The sequence below is a fragment of the Phyllopteryx taeniolatus genome, chromosome 11 (assembly GCF_024500385.1).
Source record: "Phyllopteryx taeniolatus isolate TA_2022b chromosome 11, UOR_Ptae_1.2, whole genome shotgun sequence".
NCBI classification, from domain to species: domain Eukaryota; kingdom Metazoa; phylum Chordata; class Actinopteri; order Syngnathiformes; family Syngnathidae; genus Phyllopteryx; species Phyllopteryx taeniolatus.
Window position 1 is genome coordinate 6621115 of NC_084512.1, and position 22201 is coordinate 6643315.

General features: G+C 42.2%; 1 protein-coding gene across 3 annotated transcripts in view; it reads left to right on the forward strand.

Moving 5' to 3' along the window:
- The window catches only part of LOC133485473 (serine/threonine-protein kinase 32C-like), a 98505-nt gene that overhangs the window by 61826 nt on the left and 14478 nt on the right, over positions 1 to 22201 (forward strand). For 2 of the 3 annotated variants that reach the window (XM_061789200.1, XM_061789198.1), the window contains exons 3-6: positions 5699 to 5850; positions 16549 to 16722; positions 18978 to 19015; positions 19998 to 20087. In XM_061789200.1, the coding sequence (XP_061645184.1) occupies positions 5699 to 5850; positions 16549 to 16722; positions 18978 to 19015; positions 19998 to 20087 (454 nt within the window). The remainder of the gene's footprint in view (positions 1 to 5698; positions 5851 to 16548; positions 16723 to 18977; positions 19016 to 19997; positions 20088 to 22201) is intronic. The other variant, XM_061789199.1, reaches the window with a different exon arrangement.

Sequence of the window (22201 nt, forward strand, 5' to 3'; positions counted from 1 at the left end):
AATCATGTTCAACCTATATTTAATTGAATACACTACAAAGATAGGATATTTAATGTTCAAACTGATCAACTTTATTGTTTTTAGCAAGTAATTATTAACTTAGAATTTTATGGCTGCAACACGTTCCAAAAAAGGTGGGACAGGGTCATGTTTACCACTGTGTTACATCACCTTTTCTTTTAACAACATTCAATAAACGGGAACTGAGGACACTAATTCTTGAAACTTTGTAGGTGGAATTATTTCCCATTCTTGCTTGATGTACAGCTTCAGCTGTTCAACAGTCTCTGTTGTTGTATTTTACGCTTCATAATGCGCCACACATTTTCACTGGGAGACAGGTCTGTACTGCAGGCAGGCCAGTCGAGTACCCGCACTCTTTTACTACGAAGCCACGCTGTTGTAACACGTGCAGAATGTGGTTTGGCATTGTCTTCCTGAAATAAGTAGGGGCGTACATGAAAAAGACGTTGCTTGGATGGCAGCATATGTTTCTCCAAAACCTGTATGTACCTTTCAGCATTAATGGTGCCTTCACAGATGTGTAAGTTACCCATGCCATTGGCACTAACACAGCCCCATACCATCCCAGATGCTGCCTTTTGAACTTTGCGTCCATAACAGTCCGGATGGTTCTTTTCCTCTTTGACCCGGAGGACACGACATCCACAATTTCCAAAAACAATTTGAAATGTGGACTGGTCGGACCACAGAACACTTTTCCACTTTGGATCGGGACATCTTAGATGAGCTCGGGCCCAGAGAAGCCGGCGGAGCTTCTGGGTGTTGATAAAAGGATTTTGCTTTGCGTCGTAGAGTTTCAAGTTGCACTTACGGATGTAGCGCCGAACTGTATTTACTGACACTGGTTTTTTGAAGTGTTCCTGAGCCCATGTGGCGATATCATTTACACATTGATGTTGGTTTTTGATGGAGCGCCGTCTGAGGGATCGAAGGTCACGGGTATTCAATGTTGGTTTTCGGCCTTGCCGCTTACATGCAATGATTTCTCCAGATTCTCTGAATCTTTTTATGATATTATGGACCGTAGATGATGAAATCCCTAAATTCCTTGCAATTGTACATTGAGGAACATTGTCCTTAAACTGTTCGACTATTTTCTCATGCACTTGTTCACAAAAAGGTGAACCCATCTTTGCTTGTGAATGACTGAGCAATTCAGGGAAGCTCCTTTTATACCCAATTACTGCACCCACTTGTTCCCAATTAGCCTGTTCACCTGTGGGATGTTCCAAACAGGTGTTTGATGAGCATTCCTAAACTTTCTCAGTCTTTTATGCCACCTGTCCCAGCTTTTTGGAATGTGTTGCAGCCATAAAATTCTAAATTAAAGATTATTTGGTAAAAAACAAGTTTATCAGTTTGAACATTAAATATGTCTTTGTAGTGTATTCAATTGAATATAGGTTGAACATGATTTGCAAATCATTGTATTCTATTTTTATTTATTTTTAACACAACGTCCCAACTTTATTGGAATTGGGGTTGTATGTCATATTTTTCAAACTTGTTTTTTTTTTTTTTTTTTTTACTCACTCAGTGCTATATATTTGTCACATTTGTTATTTGTATTTGTACTGTGAAATAAATGTAGTTTATATTGTACTCTTGAGTGAAGGTAAGAATAACTTTCACAATAGTTACATAATCCTTGCCTTGAATGGTATACTACTTGAGCTACGAAGATGTTAAAAATAGTTCCTGACCCAGTGAAATGCCAGAGTGCGTCTGTAAGTTGGAATGTTGTTCAACCAAGTACTTGACACAGGCATGGATGATTTTTAACATATATGGCTTATAGCATAGGTCTTGTTAAGAGGTTGTATTTGTTTGTAACCAATAAAGAGGAAGAACCTTCAACATTTGGTTTGCAGGATTTGAAGGGGTTTATTTAGACTCCCCTCGAGCACGGTGCTGTGCAGATGGCCTTGCTTAGAGCATTGAGAAACTGGGTCTGTGATGACTGCAATGATCATTTTGCTCTCAGGGATGGCGTGGAGCTGTGTGTTGTAATCCTGAGGGTTTTAAAGAAACGTCACTTTAAAGAAAACTACAGATGCCTCAAACTAATGAGGCATTTAAGTGCAGTAGAGATTTTTATTTAAAGTACAAGTAAGCAACATTTACAATTTGTACTATATCGATGTGTCCACTTTACAGCACCACTCTCGTGTAGATAATATAGCTAAAATGTAAATGCATGTTTTTATTATCAGACGTAAACCTAGAGTAAAACAGTTAATATATTTATAATGTATAAAATTATTTTGTCTGTGAAACATCACATTTTCTATTGCAGTTATGTCTGTTGGCCTCCTGACTCTTAAAAAAAAAAAAAAACAGACTGATAAAATGTTTTATGGAGGGTTTACAACTTCAACTTGCAATTCTGTATTTCAAGGTCAAATACTCCACACATCATTAAGTGATCTTTGTTTTTGTTTTTTTGCAGCGGAAGACTGTTAACTGTCAGAGTTGAACTCTGACTCTATACCTTATCGTTAAACCAAGATTATTATTGTCAGATCCATGAAAACTTTGAAATATACAGCAAGCACAGCACTGAGAGTACGATCACCGAGTCTTTAAAAGATTCATACCCGCAGGACCACGGGACTGGCTGAAGAACGATGGTGGTAATGGTGCGTTCCACAAAATCTGTGAAGTCCGAAATTTACAACCAGGAAAAGTGTCCTGGAGTTCTGTTTAAAGTCAGAGATCTGACTCCCGAATTTAAGGCAGATACAGTAAGTGTTCTGACTTTTACAATGATAAAGAAATCTGAACTCACACAATTATTCAACCCATGAAGACTTCAATTACAGTGTTCCTCTGAGATATCACTTTTTGTTTAAGATATATATTTTTTAAATTGTATACAGTTTTTAACAATACACCACGAGAAGTTGGACTTTCAGGTGCTGAGTCAGAAGCATATTATACCAACTCCCACTCACTGTCTCTTAATCTATTAATATTTGCCTCCGTTTACTTTTTTGGAAGATGTAAATGTCCGCCCCCCCCATTTCCTGTTTTTTTGGGTAAGATGTTAATGTTAAGATGAATGAGAATTTCGACGCCCACCTCTTGTTTGCGAGGCTTCACCTACACCTGAGGAGCTACTGCCTTTTTGCCTCAAACATTGAGCTGGCTGGCATCCCCTCGGCGAAGAATGTATCTCAGCAACGATATGGATAGAGACAAGAGCTGGCGCTAAAGTGAAGTAAAGTGAGAGCGAGGACTGAATGAAAGAGGCAATTTGAACCTTTTATTTCCATTGATCACAATGGGGAATGTGAGGTTACTCGCCAAGTCGAACTAACAGCTGGTAGAAAACTGCATTTCTTTGTTACATTCAACCCTCAGCTGGAGCCAAGCCGAGTGATGTCATGCCCACTGTGACCACCTGATTACAATTTCCGCATCACAGCGCCCAAATAGTGGTTAGTGGGGAGACTTCAATCATGTTTCTCTAGCTCATCTAAATAACTTGCTCTGGGGAGTCTGACCACAACTTCTTACACCTTGAGAACACAAACAGGCTGCTGGTGGCAAGTGACAAACATGACACAAAGACACAGTGGAGGCGTTGCAGAATCAATATCACTGACTGTTTTGATGTTTTTACAGGTTATATTTTTTTAACTATTAAAAAATTTAATTATTATTAATTGTTATTAGTATTTGGTTTTTATGTTTGATGTTGTTTGTGAATGTACAGCACTTTCAGCTGAATCTCACACACTAATCACCTCCTAAACTCAAACCACCTGCACAGGTTTCCCCAGGTGTCATTAAATTGCTTCAGTTTGGTTCAATTATCTCAATTGGGTTCAATATGGGAAGACTGCAGACTGGCCTGAAACCATCATTGATACCCTCCATAGGATGGGTAAGCCACAAAAGTTCATAGCTAAGGAGGCTGGCTGTTCACAGAGTGCTGTGTCCAAGCATATCAATGGAAGGACAAAATGTGGCAGGAGAAGATGCACTAGCAAAAGAGATGATCGTGGGCTTCGGCGGATTATCAGACAGAGAAGATTCAAGAATCCAGTACAGATCCAGAAAGAGTGTAATGAGGCTGGAGTCACAGCTTCAAAAACCACCACATTCAGACGCATCCGGGAGATGGGCTACAACTGTCGGGTTCCTCGGCTCAAGTCACTTCTGAACCTGAGCAAACGTAGGATGCATCTCAACTGGGCCAAGGAGAAGAAGGACTGGACTGTTGGCCAGTGGTGCAAGGTCCTCTTTCCCGATGAAAGTAAAGTGTGCCTTTCATTCGGGTATCAAGGTGCAAGGGTTTGGAGGAAGACGGATGAAAGAACAGAAGCCAAGCTGCTTGAGGTCCAGTGTTAAATATTCACAGTCAGTCATGATTTGGGGTGCAATGTCCAGTGCACGTGTTGGTAAACTGCTTTCTTAAATCCAAGGTCACCGCAAAAGTCTACCAGAAGGTTTTAGAGGACTTCATGATTCCTTCTGCTGAGGACTTGTATGGAGAAATTTTCAAATTTCATCTTCCAGCAGGACCTGGCCCTTGCCCATGTCCCCAGAAGCTCCAAAACCTGGTTTGATGCCCATGCCTTCACAGTGCTTGACTGGCCAGCCAACTCGCCGGATCTAAACCCCATTGACAATCTATGGGGTATTATCAAGAGGAAAATGAGGGGTACCAGACCCAAAAACAAATAAGAACTGACAGCAAGCATTAAGGAAATCTGAGCTTCCATAACTCACAGGCTGATTGCCTCAATGCCACGGCGCATCGAGGCAGTGATTAAAGTAAAAGGATTCCAAACCAAGTATTGAAGATTAACATATATTTTTGAAAGTACCATATTTTCATTGATTTAATGATTACATTTTTTTTCTACAAAAACTGGTAAATGGTGATTTCTTCACAGTATTCTATTTTTTTTAAATTTCTAATTTTGTGGGTTTTATGAGCTGGAAGCCCAAATTATGTTAAAATAAACAACTAAATACTTGAAATTGTTTAAATTGCGGGCCCTGAAACTAAAATATGTGAAAGTTTAACTTTTTGAATGGAATTATGGAAATAAATAAACCTTTCCATGATATTCAAAATTTTTGGAAAGGGTCTGTATATATACAATATTTTTCTATATGCCATCTCTGTCGCATACTTTTTTTTACCTATTATGGGTAAGTATGGAATGTTTCCCCATTATAAAATATAAACTGGATTTTTCTGTATAGGTAATGCTAGATATCACTCTTTGTCACGACCCATTCTCTGTGGAAATTAATGTGTCATTATAATCAATATATAGTCATATCCGCATCATAAATTGCTAAATGACACCCTTATTGAGGTTCTCACTTTTCAGTTTGTGTTATTGTTTACATTTGACTGGATCACTCCAATTGGGAACTTTCTTACTTCCCATCATCAGTCTGGAGTGCAGCGTTCATTTTGAAAGACTGATGGTGGTGTCTCTGAGGTTGCTGTTAGGTCCATTTTCGTGAGCATAAACATTTGTCTTTGACATCCCAGCAGGCATATGTAGGTAATTCTTTCTACCTCTGGGTCAGATACTGTATGTTCTGTTATTGTGCTTTGAATTGATTACTTACCATTTATTTTGGTTCTTTCTCTCTCTGTCTTTCTCCCCCCCCCCTCCCTCCTTCCATTCTGTCACTTATACTGCAGGTATGCATCGTTCAAAAGAGGGACACAGAGAAGATGTACGCCATGAAGTACATGAACAAACAACAATGTATAGAAAGAGATGAGGTCCGAAACGTCTTTAGGGAGCTTGAGATTCTACAGGAAATTGAACATGTTTTTTTAGTAAATCTCTGGTGACTATCTCATGTTTTTACACTTTCAATGTAGAATGCAATGCTTTGTCTGTTGTTTGCATGTATGTCCAGCCAAAAGAAACTCTCATGGGGTGCATGTTTGATCTGAAGCCTCAAATAGATTCATTCTTTGTGGATATTTTGCACCTGGTATTGCAAGCACTTCATTTGGCACAAAGAGGAAGAAAGGTTTTCCAAATTATTTGCAAAAATCACTAGTATTAACTTATATATAATAATAATAATTTACACAAGATATTTTGGATTTAGGAAGCATGCATACACGCAATTTATAATTACTCTGCTTTGAATTGCCCTAAGCTCTCCCTCGAGTTGGGTAAGTCAGTGAGTGGCGCCTGCTTTCATTATTCAACGTTCATCTCTGAGTGGGACACATTCCCAAATGTAATTGGGGACCTAGCACGCCATTCATGGCATATTGCACAAAGCACTTAACTCTTCTGTAATTGGTAGCATGATATTGCGTGCATCCATCTTTTCCAGACACTCAAAGCAAAATATTTTCTCTCACACATCATGCATGATGGCCTCATACTGTGCTGTTGGTGACTAGATGTGCGGAGACAAATCATTTAGTCTAATTGTGAGAGGTTGTAGCCATCTTGAGAACCCACTGCATTAGATTTTAATCAGTGTACAGTATTACGCTTGTGTATATGTTTATAGTTCAATTCCCATCACGAATGTTTCATTGCCAAAGGCATGTTCTAGTTTGCCATGTGCCCCGTGGTGCTCTGCTTACACCTACTGCTGCAGATAGATTTTTTTAAAAATACTTACAGAATATGTAGCAGCTCACAAACTACTTAAAATACTTCAGAATATTTAGCAGCTCACAAACTACATTACATCCAATATGAAAATTAACACCTTTACATTTATTGTCTCATTTTGAAACCATGATGCCCCAGCCGCGGCACAGTGGGCGACTGGTTAGCACATCTGCCTCACAGTTCTGAGGACCTGCGTTCAAATCCGGCCTCGCCTGTGTGGAGTTTGCATGTTCTCCCTGTGCCTGCGTGGGTTTTCTCTGGGTATTCCGGTTTCCTCCGACATACCAAAAACATGCGTGGTAGGTTGATTGAAGACTCTAAATTGGCCGTAGGTGTGAATGTGAATGCGAATGGTCCATTTTCCATACCGCTTGTCCTCACTTGGGTCGCGGGCATGCTGGTCGCCAGCCAATTGGAGAGCACCTATAAACAAACAACCATTCACACTCAGATTCATGCCACCGCCCCCGAGAGGTTAGGAAAAAGTTGTACACTTTCATTCTAGTATGCCACCTAGAGGTTATGAAAAAGGTGAAGACAAAACTTTAATTCCAATATGACAGGGGTACATATGACTGCATATATGAACAATTGTGCTCATAAGTTTACATACCCAGGCAGAATTTGTGAAATATTGTTTTTTTGTTTTTTTTTTAAATACGTCTGATGACTGAACAACAACCATCATTAATTTCTTTATGGTTATGTTTTGTTTAATGATAATGCTTTTCTGAAATGCTTGACAGTTTAATTTGAATCCCATTAAAATAAAATTAAATGTCTTTCGTCTGGTCCTTCATGTTTTCTTCAAAGAATTGTACACATCTTACAAATTCTGCCTGGGTAATCAAACATATGAGCACAACTGTGTGTTTTCTCATTTAATAAATAAAAGTAAAGCTGTGAATTTCAAAATAAGAGCAAGTAAATAAAAAGAAAGTATTGTGTGTTCAAATAAAGTGATTAACTTCAGAATAATTCTTTGAAAAAAACAAACAAAATACAGATAATACTTCATCTTTTGATCATATGGGTAAAAGCAAAATCATGCATTGTAAAAATGCATTATACATAGGTAAAAGGGTTTTCCAGAATTTTTAGGTCAACTTTGGGGGTGCACATTATACATGGGTGCGCGTGATACATTACGGTACATTAGTATATTGTTAGCATTCACAGGCACTGAATTTTGGCAGTTACACTTTTTAATTTAGTTATTTCTGCCCCAGTTTTAATAAAGACACTTTATTATGTATGAAATGTATTTTATTATGTATGCCATTGTAGTTTAGTCTGCATTGCATTTAATCTGCTTTCGTCAGTTGCTGCTTGACAGCATACAGGTAATGAGACAGGACTTATGAAGCCATCTCCTTTATTTTATAACTGCTTGGAATTTAATGAATTCATCAAATGTAAAAGTGAAATCCTATAGATCTGACAGATTTCATGTTCATAGACGTACCCCTTTAGTGTTGTAATTTCTCTTGCTTAGCAATTGGGCAGGCCAGTAATTGTTAATGGATGTGCAATAGAGCCGCTGGGGACTTGGGGTTCTCTCTATTCTCATAAGCAAACATGTGAGGAACACCAGCTTTGATGTTGTTTTAGAAGTGCTTTTCTTGAGACCATTCCAGGAGGGAGCCAAATACACAGCCGTAGTCACTGTGAAGGCAGGAATACACCAAACAGCTGTCACAGGGAATAATGATTCCTCCTGTAGTGGAGAAGGGAAAACAGGAGGGTTGCTGAAGCCAGTGCTGGGAACGTATTTTGGAAATAGGATATATTCAGACGAAATAGGATTTGTAGGGGTTTCCGCCATCCTTAACCCACACACGTACAGTTAACTCTGACTTTAATTGAGACATCCTGAAATCTGGTGGGCTTTTGTACTGTTATCTGCAGCGTCCGAGCAAAACCATTAAAAGGCTACACGGTGAATCCCATCAGCCGGGTAAAGGCTGCCTTAAGCAGGGCTGATGTCACGTTTACGGTCCACTTTAATTGCTACGGCCAGTCCCTCACTGCATGACTGTGTGCAGGAGTCAAAGTAACATTGAAAGGATTTCCTTGGAAGGGGGAAGATTGAATGTTGTATTCTATCCATCCATCCATCCATTTTCTACCGCTTATCCGGGTCGGGTCGTGGGGGCAGTAGCTTTAGCAGGGACGCCCAGACTTCCCTCTCCCCAGCCACTTCATCCAGCTCTTCCCGGGGGATCCCGAGGCGTTCCCAGGCCAGCCGAAGGACGTAGTCTCTCCAGCGTGTCCTGGGTCGTCCCCGGGGTCTCCTCCCGGTGGGACGTGCCCGGAACACCTCACCAGGGAGGCGTCCGGGAGGCATCCGAATCAGATGCCCCAGCCACCTCATCTGGCTCCTCTCAATGCGGAGGAGCAGCGGCTCTACTCTGAGATCCTCCCGGATGACCGAGCTTCTCACCCTATCTCTAAGGGAGAGCCCGGACACCCTGCGGAGGAAACTCATTTCGGCCGCTTGTTCTTGATCTTGTTCTTTCGGTCACGACCCACAGCTCATGACCATAGGTGAGGGTAGGAACGAAGATCGACCGGTAAATTGAGAGCTTCGCCTTTCGGCTTAGCTCCTTCTTTACCACAACAGACCGATACAAAGTCCGCATCACTGCAGACGCTGCACCGATCCGCCGGTCGATCTCCCGTTCCATTCTTCCCTCACTCGTGAACAAGACCCCAAGATACTTGAACTCCTCCACTTGGGGCAGGATCTCATCCCCGACCTGGAGAGGGCATGCCACCCTTTTCCGACTGAGGACCATGGTCTCAGATTTGGAGGTGCTGATTCTCATCCCAGCCGCATCACATTCGGCTGAGAACTGCTCCAGTGAGAGTTGGAGCTCACGGCTTGATGAAGCCAACAGAACCACATCATCAGCAAAAAGCAGAGATGCAATACTGAGGCCACCAAACCGGACCCCCTCTACGCCTTGGCTGCGCCTAGAAATTCTGTCCATAAAAGTTATGAACAGAATCGGCGACAAAGGCCAGCCTTGGCGGAGTCCAACCCTCACCGGGAATGAGTCCACACTTCCTGCCGGATATGCGGACCAAACTCTGACTCCGGTCGTACGGGACCGAACAGCCTGTATCAGGGGGTTCGGTACCCCATACTCCCGAAGCACCCTCCACAGGACTCCCCGAGGGACAAGGTCGAACGCCTTCTCCAAGTCCACAAAACACATGTAGACTGGTTGGGCGAACTCCCATCCACCCTCGAGGATCCTGCCGAGGGTGTAAAGCTGGTCCACTGTTCCACGGCCAGGACGAAAACCACACTGCTCCTCCTGAATCTGAGATTCGACTTCCCGACGGACCCTCCTCTCCAGCACCCCTGAATAGACCTAACCAGGGAGGCTGAGCAGTGTGATCCCCCTGTAGTTGGAACACACTTCTTAAAAAGGGGGACCACCACCCCAGTCTGCCAATCCAGAGGCACTGTCCCCGATGTCCACGCGATGTTGCAGAGGCGTGTCAACCAGGACAGCCACACAACATCCAGAGCCTTTAGGAACTCCGGGCGAATCTCATCCACCCCCGGGGCCCCTGCCACCAAGGAGCTTTTTAACTACCTCGGTGACCTCAAACACAGAGATAGGAGAGTCCGCCTCAGAGAACCCACACTCTGCTTCCTCATGGGAAGGCGTGTCGGTGGAATTGAGGAGGTCTTCGAAGTATTCTCCCCACCGACTCACAACGTCCCGAGTCGAGGTCAGCAGCGCCCCATCCCCACTATACACAGTGTTGATGGTGCACTGCTATCCTCTCCTGAGACGTCGGATGGTGGACCAGAATTTCCTCGAAGCCGTCCGGAAGTCTTTCTCCATGGCCTCACCGAACTCCTACCATACCCGAGTTTTTGCTTCAGCGACCACCAGAGCTGCATTCCGCTTGGCCAGCCGGTACCCATCAGCTGCCTCAGGAGTCCCACAGGCCAAAAAGGCCCAATAGGACTCCTTCTTCAGCTTGACGGCATCGACACCAACGGGTTCGGGGATTGCCGCCACGTCAGGCACCGACCACCTTACGGCCACAGCTCCGGTCGGCCGCCTCAGCAATGGAGGCGTGGAACATGGTCCACTCGGACTCGATGTCCCCCGCCTCCCCCGGAACATGAGCAAAGTTCTGTCGGAGGTGGGAGTTGAAACTCCTTCTGACAGGGGATTCTGCCAGACGTTTCCAGCAGACCCTCACAATACGTTTGGGCCTGCCATGTCGGATCGGCATCTTCCCCCTCCATCGGAGCCAACTCACCACCAGGTGGTGATCAGTTGACAGCTCCGCCCCTCTCTTCACCCGAGTGTCCAAGACATGCGGCCGCAAGTCCGATGACACGACCACAAAGTCGATCATCGAACTGCGACCTCGGGTGTGCTGGTGCCAAGTGCACGTGTGGACACCTTTATGCTTGAACATGCTGTGCGTTATGGACAATCCGTGACGAGCACAGAAGTCCAATAACAGAACACCGCTCGGGTTCTGATCGGGCGGGCCGTTCCTCCCAATCACGCCCTTCCAGTTCTCACTGTCATTGCCCACGTGAGCATTGAAGTCCCCCAACAGAACAATGGAGTCCCCAGCGGGAGCGCTCTCCAGCACCCCCTCCGAGGACTCCAAAAAGGGTGGGTACTCTGAACTGCTGTTTCGTGCATAGGCACAAACAACAGTCAGGACCCGTCCCCCCACCCGAAGGCGGAGGGAGGCTTCCCTCTCGTCCACGGGGGTGAACTCCAACGTACAGATGCCGAGCCGGGGGGCAATAAGTATACACACACCTGCTCGGCGCCTCTCACCGTGGGCAACTCCAGAGTGGAAGAGAGTCCAACCCCTCTCGAGAGCACTGGTACCAGAGCCCAAGCTGTGTGTGGAGGCGAGTCCGACTATATCTAGTCGGAACTTCTCGACCTCACACACCAGCTCGGGCTCCTTCCCTGCCAGAGAGGTGACATTCCACGTCCCGAGAGCCAGCTTCTGTTGCCGGGGATCGGATCGCCAAGGCCCCCGCCTTCGGCCACCGCCCAGCTCACACTGCACCCGACCCGATTGTTGTGTTCTACACGCGTCATATCCACAAATGACACACAACAGCAAATCACTCAAACAGCATCAGTAGTTCTCCCCATCGCCCAGTGGATGCTGCCTTTGCTTTGTTGAAACATTGATCGAGCAGCAAGGGTAAGAAGTGTAATTGCAGGAAGCCCTAAAATGTAGGTTTTTTTTTTTTTTTAACTCAAATGGGTAATGTGAAGAAGGTTAGGATGGCTTTTTCTTCTCTTGTTATTCATCCTCTCATCAGAATCCCATTGAGCGAGAGGAGTGGAGAGGATATATGTGCTGGGTCCTGCTCGGACTCCATTAGGAATATTGATTTCAGGCTTGGGTGAAACAAGTCCTTTTTGAGATTGTGGAACAAAGTAACCCTTTCCACCCTCAGTCAGAATTCATAACAAGCTGATATTTCCATGTAAAATGCATAAAAAAGTGATGTGCCTCATGCTGTATACAGCTATAACTTACAGGATTTGTTAAGTGACCCTGTGTGCTACTACCTATAGAGAACTATCTGTGGGTCATTGCAATATAAGTGGGGAGAGTCCTTGTAAAAGCAGGGCACCTGAAGGTATACAGTTGGTGGTACGTTTTTAGGCACCGTGAGCAGATGGAGTGATGCAGTCACTTCCAGCTAGCCCAACGTCAACTTTATATAGGCCACCTACAATTTGCAGACTTAACACAGCCAACAGAAGCATACATTTTTATTTTTTTTTTGCCTCAAAACTGTTCTTCTCTTCCTCTCATCTTCTATCTCCCTGTTCCCTGCCTCCCTGTGCTCATTTGTCACCATGGCCCGATTATTTCAGCCCCTGTACTCCTTCCAGCCAGATAACCTTACTCTTTTCGTTGCTGAGACGAGCAGCCCAATTCTGTTCCGACCTTTCCAAGTGTCCTCTCCCCATTTTTGGACAGATCTCCCTCAACTTTATATTGCTGCCAGGCATTCACTCCTTCACAAAGATTTTGACTTGTCTTGGGTTTTGATAATATACCACTCCATAAATGTTGCTTATATTTAAATACTGCATGCAACAGGGCAAACATAAAAACGCATTACAGTAGTGATTAGGTGTAGCGATAGACTGATAGCCCTTTTTCAGGGCCGATACCGATTGTTAGTAGTCAAGGAGGCTGACAATATGCTGTAAAAGGCCAAATATTGGCGTTAAAATTTTGAATAATGCAAACTCCAATCTCAACTTTGTTTAAATGCCTTTAAGTGTATGTTTATTAAACAGCTTTTAAGATTTGACACGTTAACTTTTTTTTTTTTATCATTAGACAAAATACTGTACATCTTTGTTTTAAAATTCTAACAAAAAGTGCAGGGAGCTTCCAGGCTCAGCAGCATGTCTTACAAAGTTAAATGAAAACTTAAATAAATAGCTCCCAGAATGTTAATCTTTTGCTTGTCATTGTTTTAAATTAAAAAGTGCAAGAATTTCCCAGGGTCAGCAGAATCTCTTATAACGAGATACTGCTGAAATTTTCTGAAATTTAAAATACCGTATTTTCACAACCATAGGGCGCACCGTATTGAAAGGCGCAGTCTCAGTTACGGGGTCTATTTCTGTATTTAACACATACTTTAGGCGCACCGTAGTATTGGGCGCAGGCATGGTAAAACATACGCTAGCTTAAAACATAAGGTGTTTTTAAAAAGGCAGCGGGAGCAAAAGTGAGTTTGGTTGTACTTTATTGAAGTATTTAACAATTTACTCACGTTATTTTTTGATCAATCCTCATCCACAAATCCCTCAAAGTCCTCATCTTCTGTATCCGAAATGAACAGTTGGGCAAGTTCTCAATCAAACACGCCAGGTTCGAGTCAGTCTCGTTGCCGTGCGGCTCCTCAGAAATGATGCCGGCTTTTACAAAAGCTTGAACAACAGTGCAAGCAGACACGTTAGCCCAAGCATCCACAATCCATTCACAAATTGTGGCGTAACTCGCCCGGCGTTGCCTCCTCGTCTTAGTTAAGCTGTGTTCGCCATCTGTCATCCATCACTCCCACGGCGCTCGCAACTTCACTTTGAACGCCCTGTTTACACCGATGGGCAGCCGTTGGAGTTCATTAATCCATTGCGTGAGTTGGTCTTCCAACTCGTGCCACCTCACCTTGTTTCCACATTTTGTTTTTCTTTTTTTTCCACGGATACTCAGCTTCGTCTTCTTGACTTGGCGAAGCTGGTTTTCCTGCTTCCTCCACTTGCGAACCATGGTTTGGTTGATCTTGAATTCTCTCAGGGCTGCTCGATTCCCATGTTCCTCTGCGTAACTGATAGCTTGTAGTTTAAACTGTGTTTCGTAAGCGTGTCTCTTCGAAGGTGCAGTTTTCGACTGCGGTCAAGCCAGCCTGCACTCGTAAAGTAGCAATCAAGCCAGCCGCCCCTAATTTTGTTCATACTAGGCATTACGGTAATAGGTCGCCAACTCGCGGCGAAAGCCACCTTCAAAATAAAAGCTTCCCAGTACTACGGACGTCAGTGCTCTTCGGTTAAGGAATGCAACCAGCAAAGTTCATTTAAATCTTGAGATACATTTAAAAAATGTAGTTTATTTGATATCTTAGGAAAAATAAATGGTAAATTGACTGCACTTATATAGCACTTTATCTACATCATCACAGTGCTCAAAGCGCTTTACATAGCCACACATTCACACACACATTCATAAACCAATGGGCGACTGCTGCCATGCAAGGCACTGCCAGGCCCACTGGGAGCAAATTAAGGTTCAGTGTCTTGCCCAAGGACACTTCGACATGCGGACGGATAATCGTAGCAGGGATTCGAACCTGTTGTACCTACTGAGCCAAAGCGACCCCACATAATCCCATTGGTATTGCAAGACAAGTCCAGATCTGTGTGACAGACCACCAAGGACTCCACTAAAAGAGGTTTGATAAAGATCTGATATTGTATTTTTTTTAAAAAGTCTCTGAAAACTAATAAGCTTCATTTTTTATTGCATCTCAAGATTCAAATTAACCTTGCAGGTTGCATTCCTTAACCAAATAGCATTGACGTCTGTATTATTGGGAAGCTTTTATTTTGAAGGTGGCTTTCGCCACGAGTTGGTGACCTATTACCGTAATGCCTAGTATGAACAAAATTAGGGGCGCCTGGCTTGATTTCTACTTTACGAGTGGAGGCTGGCTTGACCGGTGCTATATACCTACTGGGGGTGTGGCTTTAGGGTCCTCCTTCACGCGCACCCTTCCCCCTTGACGTCCGCATGCTCTCTACAGCCACGTCCGCCTTTCCTCTATAAGCAGCGTGTCTGCAGGAAATGCTCCCAGTCAGTCAAGCGCTCAAAAAAAGTCAAAAATTGTTTTTAAAAAAGTCAAGCGGAGCGCTCATCATACAACATTTATAGATGTTGGAACATAAGGCCCGTCCATTTTGGAGAAAATTTAAGACTTTTAAGTGCGCCTTATGGTCGTGAAAATACGGTAGAGGACGTTTCTTTTCCCCCAATGCAGTGGCTCTTGACTGAAGTTGCTTCAGGATCATTGTAACAACTTGTAATAACTCTCTTTCCATGCCGTTCCAAACAAATATGTGCTACTGTAGATGTGGGAGTAAAACTTCATTGAATGTGGGGCAATGAGATCACGAGTGCCACAGCAGAGGAAGCTGTCCTGTCTAGTGTCTCCTGTGAGTCAGCTAGTCACCACGAGGTGATAAAAAGGTGACAGTGAGGAATGCTGTATCCTGGGGCCAGCCATCTGGATGGAGCCTTTGGTACAGTAAAGATGATCTTTGGTTCTGCTCTCCTTCACGTATCATACAAAGACTGGCCAAGCATTTGTATGCAGGAGGAAATGTAATTTTGAATTATTTAATAGCAACACAAAGCAAAACCACCCATTATCTGTCCTATCGCATGAAAGTCAAGGACAAGTCAAAAGCTTTCAGAAGAGAAACCAAACCGTGCTTCAATTGATAATTTTTTCTTTGAGGCCAAAACATGTATTTGTCCTTGGATTTATTTTCACTCTCTACAAAAGATAACACAGATTTCCCAGTTCATAGATGCAGGGCCTTGAATCTGAAGAGGTATCATTAGAATGTGAATACCGCAAATATGCAGATGGTTGCAACGACAATACAATTTACAATTTAAGTCTTTAAAAGAAACGCAAATTACACACTAGAAATATGTACTACTCACTCCTCTGCAAATTGGGGAAAAAAATACATTCTGCTTACTTTTCTAAGATGAGATATTGGATTTTGTTGTATACAGTTTTTTTTTTTTTTACCCGTGTGCTTGATGGATTGGTCAGTTTATGGAGCAGAAATCATTGAATGAAGCATTTCAAATCCCCACTCTCTCACCGAGAGCCTGTGTTTTAATTTGATGTGCATGGTGAAGTAAGCCTGATTAACAAAACTGTCAACTGTGGAGCAAAAGCAGCTTCCAATTAAGTCACTTCAACCAAGATGGTCTCCATTCTAGCTTTAATTTAACAAGCACTTCAAATAAGTGAAATGTTACAAGTATATTGAAATGTTTATCTACCACTCTCAAGTTTTCTGTGCCTGCAGTCTAAGGTGCATGCATCCACAAATACAAACATAACCACGTTAAATGCACATCTAGCATTCTGTCATTGTGGGTTTCAAAAAAAAAGAAAAAAAGTAATGTGTCTTTATAAACAGTTCAAGCTTTGCACAAGCGTTGTTGTTATGTCAGTGCATGGTGTGAGTTAGTGCCTTTTTTGTGTGCAGCTTGCATTTCCTCTAAAAACCCAGCTGTGACTTAATGCTGTGTCCTTCTCCTTTGGCAACCAAACACCCCACCCCAGGTACTCATTCCAAGATGAGGAGGACATGTTTATGGTGGTGGACCTCCTACTTGGAGGAGACCTTCGTTACCACCTGCAGCAGAGTGTCCCCTTCAGCGAGGATGCTGTTAAGCTTTACCTCTGTGAGATGACACTTGCACTAGACTACCTGCAAAGCCAGCACATCATCCACAGGTATGAGGTCAACCGATTTTATTTTCACGTACGTAGTTGTCATGCTGCATTTTTTGTGACACACATTGTGCACATACATTCATTTTTATTATTTTAACTACATCTGCAAGAACCAGATTTTTGGCCTCGTTGAGTCCATCAGAACATTCTTTAATATCAATATTTACTGTAATCGTGACTTCCTTTGTTGATGCGTTAGCTTTCTGCTAAAACCGCAGCCTCACAGATGTCAGCCAGGAACAATGTGTTGACAGGAGGGTATAGGATGTCAGTGGAATGAAGAGAGCGATAATACTTAAAATAACTAGTGGGAAATTGAGGTGGGCAGGCATGGAGTTAAACAAATCCCAGCTTTAAGCAACCAACAGAGGTGGAGAACACAGCGTGCTATCTCAGTCACCTGAGCCTGGGATTTTTCTATTGGAACTGTCAAGTGATAATGCACCTAGAGCCGCACAAATAATTTTCTGGGTGTACGTTCCATGTCATAATTTTATCTAGATGAGGCAGTTTAAAGTTTATGAGGGAAACCGTGGATTAAGAATAAAACACAGTTCTCACAACTGACCAGATTCATATCAATATAAAACCATTGTTCCACTTTGATGTTTATCTTAAAATCGTATTTAATTGTAAGACTATATCAATAGTTGTTCTGTGTAAGAATGATTATACAGCTGTCCAAATTGATGAACTGAAACACTGTTGTTATTCACTATTAAGCGACAGGCAATGTGTAAATTCCCATGCTTTATTTTTGTTTGTATAAATATATTTTCATTGAACAGTGAATGTGAATGTGTTCGACTAAGAGTCAACCATTTGTCATCTGCAGTCATGGTGGGCATTCAGTATGCAGCCTTTGTTCAAATGTGCTGAGCACACTGTTAATTGTCAGCCAAGGAAAGAGCTAGGTCCCTGCAGACCCAGATTTAGAACCACCAAAAAGAGTTTGAACCTTGTTCAAAACACTAATTTGGGCTACAGTGTACCGTGTGAGTGTGTGCGATGTGTGCCTGTACAGAACATGCAAGGAAAGTGTTTACTACAGATGAGCCCTGATACACATTTGAAGGAAATTCTACATCAGCATATGATTTACTGTTGTGTTTCTTCCTTTTGCACCATGACTGGCAGTTCTTATGAGTAAACTGAGCCGATAGAGACAGTTCATGAAAATACTTTTACTTTATTTCATCCCTTCCATTGTTATCCACATCTGTTTTTGTCACAGTCTACACTCAGAGCCATAATCCAAACCACGGTCACCCTGAGCTACTCGATTTTGTTCCACACTGCAGGTTTTTGACAGGAAAATACCATACAATTATTTTTGTTGCACTAGCTGAAGGAAGAAGGTCTCTGGTCTCCTAGCAACAGTCAACTGCTGCCGATATGCCCAAGGAGGCAATATTAGTTCTTTTAGTAAAGGAGGAAAAGGGTTGAGTCCCTCATGTGTAGTCCCCATCAGGATTTTAGTGCACCAACATCTTGTCTCATTTGAGTTCCTCATTCAGGGCATTTCTGGTTAAAGAAAAAAACGCAGAGGTTTCTTGCTTGCTACAAAATACCGTACATGTTGAGGGAATTTTATTCATTGGACATTAGTGTAGCTTTTCTTTAGAAGCCCTCCTATGAATATGCATGTATGCCCCTCCCGCGTGCTGCACTATGACAGCCCCGCTTCCAGTTTTTCTTTTGACAGATAATATTAGCATTTGGTTCTTAGAACATAGGTTGTATTGGGTCCACAAATGCTTACGTTATCCGTACCAGTGTGTGTAGGATACATTATTTGGCATCCAACTCCGTGTTAATCACTGCTAAAATATGAAGTGGCTGAATATGTCAGTAGTTTGGTTGACTCGTATTGAGCATGTGCTAACTAACCTGGACGAGCCTCCCTGGATTCTTCTCATACATTCTGGAATTGTTTCAATTATGAAAAAGGAGAACTTCCTCCCTGTTATCGTCTGATGGTCATGCGCATACATATGCACTGAACGTGTTGCAACAACATGTAGTTCACACTTCGATAGGCCTTGAAACACCTCCTACAGGTTTTCATTTACACAATTTATCATTCCTATACACATTTAATCTCAATGTTCCCTGTTTACCACACCAAGACCAGGATTAATAACAGTGCAATATTGTAGTACTGTATGGACATACAGTATACATTTCTGACATAGTAGTGGCTTTATGCACTGAATAAATTATTTTGTTGTTGTATTTGTCTTCGTCTCCTCTAGAGATGTCAAACCAGACAACATTCTTTTGGATGAACAAGGTAAGGATGTCATCTGCTTTTATGAAACAATTTGGCTTGGTTGCTTGATTCCAATTATTAGCTATAGAGTCTTCCTTCGTGGTCTAAATACAGTACATTAGAGGTGTGTTGATCGTTAAATAATGAAAATAATTGCAGGTGACAGCCAGTGAACTAATGCGGAGGGTATTATCATTTAACAGTTAAAATAATATGATTTTTTTTTTCACAATTTAAAACTGTTCGCAGGTTTTTTTATTGCTATAATTAGCTTTTAACTCTGACATCAAGAATTAAAGGAAACTTTGCACACCATTTTAAAGCCTTCCGCAACCCGTGTTTTTGTGGGTGGTCTTGTCTCGAGAGTTGACCAACACCACTAACTCACGCTGCATGCATGTAGTGGTAATCAAGCCATTATTAGAGCTAATTTTACCATCACCTGTTGGCTAAATTTAGTAAACGCACACGTAGCATAGGAACGTTAAAATAAAAATTTTACAAAGTTCGAATTCAATGCTTAACCGGAACCAAACCTAAGAGTGTTGACCACAACTCTAGACTTAACCACAGAGGAATGTGGTGCTCATATAGACTAGGTTGGAGAAAGGCATACACAAATGAACCTGCTGGCTCTTTAGTAATTCAATCTATAACAAAGTCAGAGGAGTCTAGAAAAAAATTACATACATCCGTGACACTCTCAGGGCATTGAATCTATCGCAACTGGACTGTTCCGGTAGCCATTAGTCTGTCCTAACTAAGTCTTGTTGCATGAGCTGATGAAGCCTGCTCAGATGAGAGGCGAAACCTCTTCTAAGACGACCAGAACAGTCCAGTTGCGATCAATTCAGTGCCCTGAGAATGAACTGACCTGGATGAATGAGACATGTCTGTGGTGCTCATAACCACAAGAAGGATTAATGTCCTTCTCCTTTGGTTATTTTGCATATCAAAATGATTTCAAAATTAACATGAGGCTTGTCTGGTTGTTTCCCCTCAGGCCATGCTCATCTGACAGACTTTAACATAGCGACAATAATAAAGGATGGAGAGCGAGCAACGGCCTTAGCTGGAACCAAGCCGTACATGGGTAACATTGCAGCTTCCTTGTATAATTTGGATACAACTTTGACTTGAGAAATGCAAACAGCCTTCAGGGTTTGGGCCTGAAATCCCCTAACTCTTAATTCTTCAGATTTCAAACACATTTTGGACACTTCTCTGTTTTCAACTTCATGAGAACAGTTTGGGGGAGGCTCTTTTTCTGTTCTAGCATGATTGTGCATTGCACAAAAAGGTCCATAATTGGTTACTTGACCCCATTTGTAACCCAAAATGTTTTTACACTAAGGTATTTTTTCTCATTGAAATGAATGAAAATGCAGTTAATCAGTTCAAGCCCCAAAATTAAATTGTACTTACCTTTTTATCAGTGTGTGGTTACAAATAAATATAGTGCAGTATAGAAATAAGTGAAAACACAGTTATAAAAAAATAAAACACAAAATAAATGTAATGCTCATTAACTAAGGAGGGGAAAGAGAAGGTGGATTATAGCCGCTCATTCATCTTCCACAATAGCATTGAGAAATTCTGATTGAGTTTTTTCTTTTGTCTGTTTCTTTTCTAATTCAATTCTAATTCTAATCCAATTCGTTGATTGTGGCTTAACAAACCGATCCAGGGAAACTTCTTTTTCTGTTCAGAAAAAAAGTCTGAAAGTGGGACGTCCCATTGTCGTTTAAAAGCTTAATTGCTCTGTTCGCCAATTTGCTGCACATTTCTTTAGATCTTTTTTTTTTATTGCCTCGCTCACGCTATCACTAGCAAGCGCTTTTTCATTTTTGTCAGTCTAAAAAAGAGCATAAAAACCCCAACAAAGATACAGTGCCTACCTTAGTTTAATTGCGTGATTCACAGTCAGTGACGGTTGCACAAAGCGCAGATCTTTCTGCTCATATTCCGTAACTGGACATTTGTGAGTAGGGAAGCCAATTTCTTTCCAATTTGCTTTTATGAAAAGAGAAGACAATCTTGGTTGATGGGATTTTCTGAGAAGACCATTTCTGGCCAGTAAGCCTTTGTGTGTGGAGATGACAACTTCTAGTTAATTGGCATTTGTGAGAAGAGAGCAATTTTTGATCAGTTGACTTTTGTGAGAAGAGAAGCCCATAATGGCTAGGTAAGAGGCCTAGGCCTCTACGGAGGAATAAAACGACACCTGTACTGTTAATAAAGGTTTTCTGATGGCCAAAAAAATTATATTTCTGCTCATCTACGAAAAGTGCTTCTAAACACTATCTTTAGCAGTTTCCTTTTTGATTACTTTTTACTTTTTTACCTTTTCCTGTTTCATAATATGGCGACTGCTGGTCGCATCTGGCTCAATGTGCGTATAGGCGGAGCTTCCGCCGAGCAAACTCCTCCGGAGAGAACAATTTTGATGGGATTACGCCAGCATTAACTGTTCGTTGTTTTAATTAAAGAGATGCTACAATTCAATAAATAACATGAACACTGTAAATGGTATTTTTGGGATGAAAATAAAATGATTTCTGGACTTTTGTTTTTTACGACATCAATCACAAACGCTATTAGATTTGTGATTGGATGATCAATGATGTTGAGGCGAAACCTCCGCGTAGAGCAGATTTCCGTCTTACGCCGCGGAGCAGACAACTAGTTTTCAGCGTACATCCAAGCGTTATGCACAGAGTCAATGATCGTCAGGCAGCGCGAGTAGAAGCACAACCAAAGTAGATCCTACCATTCTTCCATACCAAGATCTTTCTCAAACCAAACATAATGCGTAACTAGAAGTAATTTTTTTGCAAAAAATTTGTACGTAACCCGTATTGTTCGTAAACAGAGGCGTTCGTAACCCAAGGTTCCACTGTACTTGGTACAGATAAGATACCTGGCCTCAGCCCCAATCAAATCAATTACCTCTGACCTTACAAATGTTTGTCATTATGGAGATCTGAGTTCTGACAATGCAGGCATTAATGATTAGCAGAATACAAGCTGTTGGATTTACAATTTAAGACTCTACACTTAAATATAAGCAGAATTACAGTAGGTGTGTGACAATAATACCGTAGTGCAACACTTTGTGCAACTAGAGCCTGCAGCAAAAGGTGCCAAAGTCACATGTCTGCTGATTTCATCATCCCTTCAGAAACTCTTACAGTATGTGTGTCTTGT